Here is an 11496-nt window from a genome sequence, read left to right as displayed (position 1 = left end):
AAATAATAATCTTAACAACAGCGTTTGCATACCTGAACTATCACCAACATTTAATAATATCTTTTCACTCTTGCAAATTGGATGGTTGAAAATTGGACCCTATTTCCCTTTATATATATATTTTTTTAATTATTAAGAGTTGAACATCTTTTCAGAGGTTTACTACTTGTATTTTCTCTTCTATACATAATGAATGTCTGACTTTTTACATTTTTCTTATTTGATTGCTAATGTTTTTCTTATCAATGTATATGTGTTCTCTTTTTTTGAAACATGATTGTACATATCTGTGGGTTACAGCATTTAATATCAATATCTGTGTGCAATATGTGATGCTCAAATCAGGATAATTAGTACAGTCAGCATTACACAACATAATCATTTTTTATAGTCCTTTACCAATTTTTTGCTAACTCTCCCTTTCCCAACTCAGGTGACTTCAGTTCTGTTCTCCCCTTTTGAAAGTTCAATGAATTATTGTGATTGATACATGTTTCTTTCTTTTTTATTTGTTTATTTTTTTAGCTCCTACTTATGAGTTAAGTCATGTGGTATTTCTCTTNTTTTTTATTTGTTTATTTTTTTAGCTCCTACTTATGAGTTAAGTCATGTGGTATTTCTCTTTCTATGCATGGCTTATTTCACTTAAGATAATTTTCTCTAGGTTCATCCATGTTGCTGAGAATGGCAGAATTTCTTTTTTTTAATGTCAAAGTAGTGTTCCATTGTGTATATATGCCATTTTCCTTATCCAGCCATCCATCCATGGATGTTTAGGTTGGTTTCAACTCTTGGCTATTTGTAAATAGAGCTGAAATAAACATGAGAGTGCAGATATCCCTTTGATGTGATGATTTCCATTCCTTTGGGTATAAGTTCCTTATGTGATGGTTATTAACCTTTTTAAAAGTGCATACCAACATTTTTCATTTTTTTTTATTTATGATGTTTTGATGTATGTAAGTATTAAATTTTCAAAAAATGAAATATCTACATGTGAGACTGGACATCAGGGAGGGAGCCAGGCTCCAATCAGCTTGGTTTTAAAGTAATGAAAGTAGATGAGATCAGCAAGCAAGTGATTGTAGATGGAGAAGGGATCAAGTCTGAGGTTTGAGCTGGGCACACTCCAATATGCACAGGCTGGGAAGATACAAAGGGAGCAGCGGAGAGAATGAGGAGTGGCCAGTGTGGTGGGAGGCAAACAGTGGGACTGATCCTGGGGGCCAAGTGAAAAGAGGCTTCCAGAAGGAACTGATCAACTATGATAAATGCTGTCAATAATGCTGAAGAGCAGAGAGTATGATGCAGGATGAGTAACAACCAACCAGTCATCAGGAAGAGCCAACAAGTGTCCAGTCCAGGTGGGCACCATCATAACTCAGCATGAGAGTTAAGGCAAGAAAAAGAATTACAATTCAGGGAACAGTATTACACAAAGAATAAAAGTTACAAAATACTTCAGACTTCTTCACTTCTCTGCAGTGCTAGCTAATAGGGCCACATAAAAAAGAGCCCTTTAAAATGAGACTTTTCACTGGCTCATTCAACTAAAGAAAGCTAAGAAAACTATAGAAAACCTATTTAATCTCATCAAATGAAAGAACGGGGAAAGTGTGTTTCAAAGAACATATAAATTTTGTCTTTACGCCTACCTCCTACCTCTTTGGTAAGTTAAGAGAGCAAATGGCTCAGGTGATCTATCCAAAAGTGAAATTCGCCAATCTGTCTTGTTAAGCAATGATTGGCAGGACAATGACATGACACGGTATCAGGCGCATCTCCTAAATTATTTCTTGGTCTAATTTCCTTCTGCCAGTACATCACTTAGAGTTCTGTTGATCATTACAGGATCTTGAAATTGGAAGCAAAATTGAAACATTTTCAAAGAAAAAATAGAGTCAGAGGCTAACATGGATCACACTCCACCCCTCCATGTACTTTCTTATAATGACTCAAATCCCCTAATCAGGCAACAACAATCAGTTATAAAGCCAGAGAAAAGCATTTCTGCCCTACAAACACCAATTTTACCCACATTTGGCACACAGATCAAAGTGGGCTGTTAATAAATGCTCTGAAAGATAGTATAACAACTTTTCATGGGTCTGCCTAAATCTGGTCTATTTTCAGGACAGGGATACTGTCTTTGTCCAGAAATCAGAATCAAATAAGTATGTGAAATGATCTAGCACCTGTTCACTAAAAACAGTCTTTCAGGAAAGATTTCCTTATATGGGTTTTAACAAGATAAAGGACAAGGAGGTAAAAACAGGAAAGTGAAAGACACTAATAAAGGTGACTCTTTAGAGAGCCTTACTCAAGAGCAAACAAAAAGTCAGCAGTGCTGACTCCAGAAAAACATGAGAAGAAAGGTGGAAGGTGGTATGAGTGCCAATACATATTAATATTTCATTTGCCTTTTAAACAAAATTGTTCTACAAATTTCTACTAAAATAAAATTGTGCTGGCCAGACCCTGCCTGAAGTACTTGGTTCCATCCTGAATGCCGCACCTTTAAACAGAAACACAGACAAACTAGACAGAAACCAAAAGTATGTTGAAACAAGGATCCCAGAACCATATCAGAAGAGGAGCCACTGACAGTCTTGCAGAAAATAATGGGACATTTTCATATGCTTGTATACAAGGAAAAAAGTTAGAGCTTTTCAATTCATACACTCCTGTGTATTCAGAGAACTCAAGAAATGTAATAAATGTTTAAATTTTACAAACTATTTAAGAAAAGGCAATAGTTAAGAGCAATTCAAAGAAAAACAATCTTGAGTTATACTACTAAAAAATAACTATACTTGCATATGTTATTTTCAAATGCATTTCTGAAGACATCAAAAAGACTCAGGTTAAAACTATCTGGTAAGTGCATCTTGAAATTTCAAATATCCCATGTTACCTTTCTGTATTATAGCTTATAATATGCTACAACCTGTGTGATATAGTTAATTAATGAACCTTTTTATCTGTGTAAACACAGGAATTTAAATAGGAATTTACTATTTTTTGTAATAGCTTTTGCTATTTTGTCATTGCTCATTTTGTTCTTGTTATTTTGATAAACAGAGTATCAAACTTTAAAAATAATAAAAAATAAAAATAATGGGAGACATGAGAGCTACCATAAAGTACCTGAGAGGCTGTTGAGGAAAAAGTACTGGATTAGTCTGCAGCAGACTTCCCACTCTGTAGCTAGGAGAGTCAGGCAGCAAATTATCTCTCTGGAACCCTTAGGCAAAATTGTGAGGTCAACCTACATGATCTTAAGTTCCTGTAAGTTACATAATTCTATCACTTCAAAGTAGATCACTAGCGAGGAGAATATGTTGCTTATAGTAAACAACTAATCTTTGCTTAACTAATTGTTCTGTGTGGTTGCAGAAGGAAGAACTAGGTAAAAACTAAAATAAGTAAAACTTTGGCTCGATATAAGAGCTTTTTAACAATTAAAGTTGTGTCATAATGAGATCAAATTGTCTCAAAAAATAGGAACATCATTGTTAATAGAAATATTTGAGTAGGTGCTGAAGACTGTGAATTAGATATAAAGTTGAACTATATATACTTCTAATCTCTTCCACTCCTAAGATGCTGTGATTCTTTAGGTCTAATTTACCAAATACTTTTCCTCCAGATTACCTTCATCAGTTCTCAGTGATGCAAATCAATTACTCTAGGGTTTCATAACTTTGTTGTAACATCTGAATTTGGTTCATCCCATACATTCTTAACATTGTTACTTGGTATAGGTCTTGGGAAAGCCTCTTGAAATTGCTCTAAAGGCTATATTTAGCCTTATGATAATACTGGTGATGATGATTTGAATGATGTTACCAACTCTCTTACTAGATGCCAATATGTGCTAAGAATTTCACATGCGTTATCTCATTGAATCCTTCCAGTAACCCTATGAGGAATGTGTTGTTATTGTATTCATTTCACAAAGAAGGAAACTCAGGGTTAGAGGGGTAGGTACCTTGTCCAAGATAACTGAGCTAGTAGAGGCAGAGTCTGGCTTGAACTCTGGTCTGGCTAAATCCTTTGAAATCCTTACTCTTGGCCACCTGCTCTACTACAGTGATTCTCAAAGCATGGTCCGTGGACCAGCTGCTGCAGAATCCCCTAGTAACTTGTTAAAAATGCAGTTTCACATGTACTGAATCAGAATCTCTGGGGACAGGACAAGCAGTCTGTGTTTTAACAAGGCTTCCAGATAGTTCCAATGCTCACTAAAATTTAAGAAGTACTCTGTATTCCTTTGGTGGTGGCACATTTTCTTTATTTCTTTCTTTTTTTTTTTCATATTTCTAGTATTTCTAGAAATACTAGAAACTCTACGGAACTGAAGATTTGCCGCAGCTCCCGCCGTGGGTTCGGATCCCATATAGGGATGGCCAGTGCGCTCACTGGCTGAGCACGGTGCAGCCAGTCTCAAAAAGGAAAAAAAAAAAAAAAAAAAAAAAAAAGATTTGCCTAGAGGCCACATTTTATTCATTTAACCATACTTATTTTTGTAACTTGAATTTGAAAGTCTATGGTAGCTCCTTAATCTTTCTTTAGGGGGAGAAAGAGAAATCCCAGATATGGAAAAGTTGGGTTTCCGTTTCCTTCCCTGAAATAGGAAGGGCAATTTCCTGCCAACGTTGGTGAAGGAATTAGAGAGCAGCTACTTTAAAATATAAAGAAAAGGGAAACAAGAAAGGAAAAAACACTCCTGCAGTATAGCTAAGCTGTTGTAGTTACACATGAAGAGTGAATAGGCCAAGAAATCTTGAAGTTCCCCTAGAGCCTTTATATAATAAATAACATTAATTATCGACTTCATCAAAATAGTTAAAATAAAAATCTTTCCTCCATGTGTACTTTTTGAAAAAGAATATAAATCTATGCACTTTTGTCTTATGAATACAGCAATGGAAAGAGTGCTTCTGTAGGGGCATAATCAACGACAATTATCATCTCCTTTCTTTGATTTAAAAAAATAAAAATCCTTTTTAGCTTTATAGCTCATGCTGCCTAGAATTTAACCTTGGTCTTTTTCAAGCTTATCTTTAGTCCATAACATGGCGCAACTCTGCGAATCAGTGTATAAGCTCTTTAATATCTTCCTGCATGTGCAATTTTAAAGCTCAGTCATGGGCGTATAAGTCATCCTCTACTTCAAGGTTTCTGGAGATACTTGCAGCTGGTCAGATAAAAGGTTTTCACAGGGTCAATGGGGATAAATGTGAGTGATATGTTAAATGCTACATAAAACAGGATGATTTCTCTACAGGTGCAGATGTACTGAGAAAGGTGGTAAGTGGCTTTTAGTTGTGCAGAAATGGAGTACAACAGGGACTGCCTTACTTCACACATACTAGAACACAGTGGAGATCTCACACACTGCACCACACCAAAAGCAAAATAAGCACATTTCACCTGGAAACCTTGGCTAAATAAAAAATGTTCCTGGTCTGGAATAATACCCGATTCACTGTATTATCCAAGGGTGCTCTCAGATGGGTCTACAGTCAGTGTTTCATTATATCTACTGTCATCCCTCCTTCCAGAAAGGACTGCAGGGAGGCAGTGAGCTAGTGAAGAGCAGTTCGCATCCATCCTGGTAAGAACAAGGAAATGCGGACTTCACTAATCTCTCTTCTCAAATACATTTACATGAGGCCTAAAAAAAGCTACCAGCACTCAGGAATGTAGAAAGAACAATGGGACTGGACAAGCCACCCTTATTTATAATAGGTTGAAGGAGTTATCTATACACTCTCTTCTATTAGTGAAATCCTTATTTGAATGGATATCAAGTCCCATAACTTAAAAGAAAAAAACAAGAGAATATTTATTTAAAAACTAAAATAATAGACCCTGGGCATTATGATAATTCAGTATGCAAAACAAAAGGCTAAGATGTGCTAAAGATAATTAAATGTTATCTATCAAGAAGGTTCCTTCCTTCCTTTCTTCATTTATTCATTTACTCAATAGCAACAGAGCAAAAACATATGCCAGGCAGCATATAGAAAATGCCAACCAGCTCCACACATTCTCCCTGATACCCCCCAAAAATTCAGTAGGAGGAAATGGACTCAAAGTAAAAAACAATATAATTTGGCTGACACGAGTGAAAACGTCAGATGGTTAAATTACTGGAGTTTGTGTACAAGGAAGACTTCAAATAGGCAACAGTGGACAATGCTAAGTCCTGAGTGTTCTGGTCAAGTACTGATCTGCCTGGAAGCCGTAGTCAAGCCCTCCTGAGGTCTCTTCTGTCTATGGCTTGTAATTGCATTTGTGGCAAGAGCATGGCAAGAGGCTCAAAACAAATAGACCTCTGCCAAATGTCTTCTCTAACCAATATAAAAAGGCCACTAAAATTCCATTTAATAAAAAACAAATACGGTCAGTTGTAAGCGTAAAAATGGACACTTTATCTATTGCTATATACATTGTACAAGATATTTTGTTTATATTAACTCATTAAATTTCACTCACAATCTTGTGAAGCTTATTCACAACTTTACAAATATGACGAATTCCATCAAAATGTAGTGGGTTTAATTGCAAGTTTTCATCCAGAGGGTTAATATTATTAAATCAAAATATATACTGATGGGGGGCCGGCCCGGTGGCGCACTGGATAAGTGCGCCCGCTTGGGAAGCACGGCGGCGCTCCTGCCCGGGGGTTCGGATCCCACATACAGACCGGTTCACTGGCTGAGCGAGGCGCGGGAGCAACACCGAGGGTTGCAATCCCGTTGCTGGTCCCCGGTCCGGTACGGGGGCAACACTGAGGGTTGCAATCCGTTGCCAGACACGGAAAAAAGACAAAATATATATATATATATATATATATACTGATGACCTTGCTAAACATGAAATAGTACTTAATGGTCAAAGTGTAACTCACCCTTGCCATATCCACCAAGAAGTTCTCAAATAATTTCCAAATGTGGTTACTTGTGTAGATTTCTTTCATCTCCACTTCCGTGTCAACGTAACAGTGATTAACAAAGTTCACATAAGCTATTTTAACCTGTGCAAGTTTCAAATATAAAAGAACGTTAGTTTTCTTTATTGTTCACTTTCAAATACCAATTATGAAAAGTTCAATAAAATCTGTGTTAGTTCCTATAGTAGATTATAGCATGTTTTGTGTCTGCCTGGAAAGCATGCTCATTCCCTTCTTTTGCTAAGATACTCTACTGACACAACAGTGAACACACAACCTAGTTCTCCATTCCCCCGGGTCCAGCGACTGTTGTGACAATCACTTCACCCAGCTGAGCCTGTCCTACTGAGACACTCTCTCCATCCCCGCTCCCTTTCTTCCTCCCTCCCTCACCCCTCTTCCTCTCCCCCATTCTCTCTCTCTCTATATATATATATCTCTTCCCTCTCTCTCCTATCTCTCTCTCTCTCTCTCTCTCTCTCTTTTTCTTTTTGCTAAAGCAGAACAAGGTAAACCTGAATTTCAAGAAATCATCTTCTCCAGGAGTGTGGACAATAATGTTGCCCAGAAGAAGCTAAGGAGGCAAAAACATAAATCAAAAATGGACCAGAGATGGCAAGGATTCTGACATTGCTTGAACCTCTAGATCCATTGGAACAATGATCTTTCAAATTCCAAAGTACAGAGCCCAATAAAATTCCCTTTTTTTTTTTTGTTTAAATTAATTTAAGTTAGGTTTCTGGCACTTGTAACCAAGAGATTTCTAATACAATTGAAATACGGTGACTAAATAATACTTCATGTTATTTGAACATATTTAAATTACTATTTCTGAGAAGAAACAGGCTCATAGTTTACAAAGAATTGTGTTATATTAAGATGCACATGTAGTAAAACTTCTTTCCAGAATTAGCAAAATTCCTCATAAAGGACTGAGATGAGTCTCATCAACATATATACCACTTCTAAAGTACACACAGGGCAGTAGTTTTTGTTTTTCATTTTCTTTTGTTTCTTTCACAAAAATGTGATGAATACCATAAAATTCACCCCAAAAATGCATATATATAAAAAATCATGTAAACACTTGTAGGGGGTTCATGGAATCTAAGTTAAGAATGCGGAATAGAGGACCAGCTTCAATGCCTTTAGTGCTTCTCTCTACTTGACTGAGGTCCAAAACAAACCCTCTGTGGCAGGGTGCCTACGTCAGGATGGTCATGGGGGTGGGGGCAGGGGGACATCTGTGCCATCCAGGGCATTATCATAATCATCTTGACAGCAGCTAACATACAGTCAATGTTTAGTATTTGCAAAACTCCCCCTGCATTTTGTACATATTATCTTAGTTAATTTGATCCTCTCACTTTAAAAGTGTAGAAATTGAAGATTAGAAAGGTTAAGTAACCTGTTGGAGTCAGCCACACAAGGAAGTAACAGATCCAGGATTCTGACTTATTCTTTAGTTCATTTGTTCATTCGTTCAGATTTACGGAGTGTAGGCTCTAGCTCAGACAATACGATGGTGAATAGAACAGACCCAGTTGTTATTCTTATAGAGTTTATAATCTTGGGAACGAGTGTGAGGGCTACAGACATTTCTTAACTAATAAAACGGAAATGTAAAATTTCAAAGTATAGACTCTTATAGATTGCACTGAGGGAGCACAAGGAAGCCTTCGCTGGAGAAGTGAGGCTTAAGTCAAGATCTGAAGGATAAAGAAGAGTTACTTAGGTGAACACGAGAGGTACGAGTGGTGTAGTCAGAGGGAACTGCATGTGGGAAGAAGCCCAGCCAGGACTGGGAACTCATAGAAGGACAGAACTCATGGACTTCATCACTACATCATACCTCCTCTCTTTGCCATCATATTTCAAACCAATTGTGGCATGAAGTGCCCGTGGATTGAGGTGTCAACAATTCCACAAAATTTCATAAAAATACACTTTCACGTCAATTACTACACTGAATTATTCGGAAGTAGGGAAGTTAACCTCACCTGACCCTTTTAAGTTACTGTGATCTAAAATATTTGGTTTTATATCATTTTCAATGCATCACACATTTATCAACTTTGCAACATTACACCACAACAGTAGAAAAGAAAGAAATTATTGCATTGTACATTCCTGGAAGCCTCATTAATAAAATCCGTTGGCAGACAACCAGCTTCTACTGAGATCTTTTTCTATCATCAGAGCCAAACTAGGACAAAGGATAAAAGATGATGTGTGAATAAAGCAAAATGTATGTGCGTATTTTCAAGAATGCATCTATTCCATAAAACAAGGCAGACCGGCAGAGTCTGATATGTGGCCCTGTAGCATTATCCTAGCCTCTCCAGTCAATGACTGTGAATCACTTGTGAAGCACCTGGTTTAAGCTCAAGAACATACTAGAGGTTAAAGTAAATCTTTTGGTTTGATCACACTGCCATGTTTAGAATTTAAGAGACCTATGTAGTAGTGTCCACTAAACTAACAGTGGCTATATTTTAAAATAGGTTTATTCTCTTTCATAACTTCCTGTAGAACTAAAAAGTTAACCTTTTAAAGCTGTTTTCAGTCGTTCAAATTATATATAGCTAAATACAATTCCTTGACTAAATATATGATCTCATTATAAATACTGATATGGGAGACTTCTGGCACTTATACGAACTTTAAAAATTAATGACAACTCTACTGCTGATTAGCTTTTGCCAGGCTTACCTCCGGGATGCAGTCATCGTGGGTCACCACCCGCACTATGTCATCCAGGGGCAGAAGGGAATTACACTTGATTTCAGTGTAGACATTTTTCCCCTCTGTGCACGCTGCCAGCAACTCCACAAGGGTGATGTGGTAGGCTAAGGGGCCACTCTCATCCCCTCGGTCTCTCTCTGAACACATCATATGGAGAAGGATTGGAAATGATGCTCTATCGTTGTAAAATATCAGCACATCTTCACCCCCATTTATCAACTGAAATGATAATAAGAGAGTCTACATAGCAGTCCAAATGCTCATCCTTACACTTATTTCCAAAGGCTTGATCTAGCTGGAAACACATGTATCTCTCTGTAAAAATACAGATGATATTGCAAAAGCAGAGCTATGCTAAGGCAGGATGGTGAAAAGGTTCCAGACATGTGCCAAGTGATCAGTTACGAATGCTATCAAAACCAGTCAGGGAGAGATGGGAGTGGCAATGGGACAAGAAGTAAATGACACAGACAATAGCAAATTGCTCATCAGTGAGTTACACACTGAAATTAAACCTGTAAAAGAGTAAAATTATTTCCTTCTACCTCCAATGGAAGACTTCACTGCCAAAGCATGAGAAATCTCATAAGTCTAATTTTACTAAAGCAGAATAAAATATCCTCATCCACTTCAATAATGACTGAATAAGTAAGCAAATACATTGAGCCAAACACAAGCCTATAAAAATCTGGAAAATTCCATGCATCATGGGAAAGCATCAGTAGAGAATGGAAGTAAAAACAGAGATGGGAGAAACAAAGAGAAAAAGAAGGCAAAAAAATGAGAAACAAAGAAGTGAATAGGTAGGGGCTTTTGGAACATACGTTTTTCTTCCTATTTTGTTTATATAATTTTAGTGGAAAATTCCATCAGGTGGCATTTTATTGCTCAAACTGCATAATGTCTCATTGTCTACCTGTTATCTATATCAGTATCAATTTTCTAATCCCAATGTGAGATATTTTGGCGGGTAACAAAGAATATAAAATTTTTTCTCTATTATTTTAAATTGATAAGCCAATTAATTGACTTACTTTAAAAATTTTGTTGAAAGAGAATTTGTGTCAAAATATGTATTTTGAAGGGTCTTCAAAAAGTTCATGGAAAGATTCGTATTATCTTTTAATTCTATTTTTCCGCAAACTTCTTGAAGTACCTTCATATATACTAGCATAATATAATATTACAGATACTTCTTTACACATAAAAACACTTCACCTGATAGCTGTCATAGCAGCTTAAATATTTGCTGCTTTCTCATTCTAGTTCTTTCCTTGGCGACTATAATACAAAATAAAATTATTTACCACATTTCTAGGCAATGAAGAACTAACGTGAATGTAAACGTAAATAAGAGAAAGGTAAATTTTACAAGTTTAAAATGTTCCTTGAAATGTTTAATAACAATAATTTATAGTAAAAAAAAATACAGGGCTTTAAGCTGAATTAATTTTAAGATTTCTATGTGTTGGGAGGGACTCACGTTGAATCAATATGGAAATCTCTCCCATTCCCAAATTTTAGGTGTATAATTATGAAAATGCCACCAAACCAATATAATCTACTACATAACTCTTTGGGAGCCATAAGTGGAAGGTGCCTTAATCCACCCGGGCTACTAGAGAACCACTAGGTTACAGAGCAGTGATTCACCCAAGTGGACTCTGAGCTGCCAATTCTCCAATACATCACAGTTGGTTCCTAGTGAGTAACTTACTATGTAAACTTCGCTCAATATCAACCATCAAAATGAAAAGGGCAAAATAAATAAAGTGCTTCATCCATCTGTT

General features: G+C 36.6%; 1 protein-coding gene across 1 annotated transcript in view; it reads right to left on the bottom strand.

The window, feature by feature from the left end:
• The window catches only part of LOC103603825 (inositol 1,4,5-trisphosphate receptor type 2), a gene marked incomplete at both ends in the record, with an annotated part of 166825 nt that overhangs the window by 148170 nt on the left and 7159 nt on the right, over positions 1–11496 (bottom strand). The window contains 2 exons of the mRNA XM_008588413.1: positions 6920–7045; positions 9674–9925. Coding sequence (XP_008586635.1) covers positions 6920–7045; positions 9674–9925 — 378 coding nt within the window. The remainder of the gene's footprint in view (positions 1–6919; positions 7046–9673; positions 9926–11496) is intronic.

The sequence above is a fragment of the Galeopterus variegatus genome, unplaced genomic scaffold, assembly GCF_000696425.1.
Source record: "Galeopterus variegatus unplaced genomic scaffold, G_variegatus-3.0.2 Scaffold4807, whole genome shotgun sequence".
In the NCBI taxonomy this organism is placed as follows: domain Eukaryota; kingdom Metazoa; phylum Chordata; class Mammalia; order Dermoptera; family Cynocephalidae; genus Galeopterus; species Galeopterus variegatus.
The sequence above is the reverse complement of the archived record's forward strand: the minus strand, read 5'-3'. Positions and strand labels throughout refer to the sequence as shown.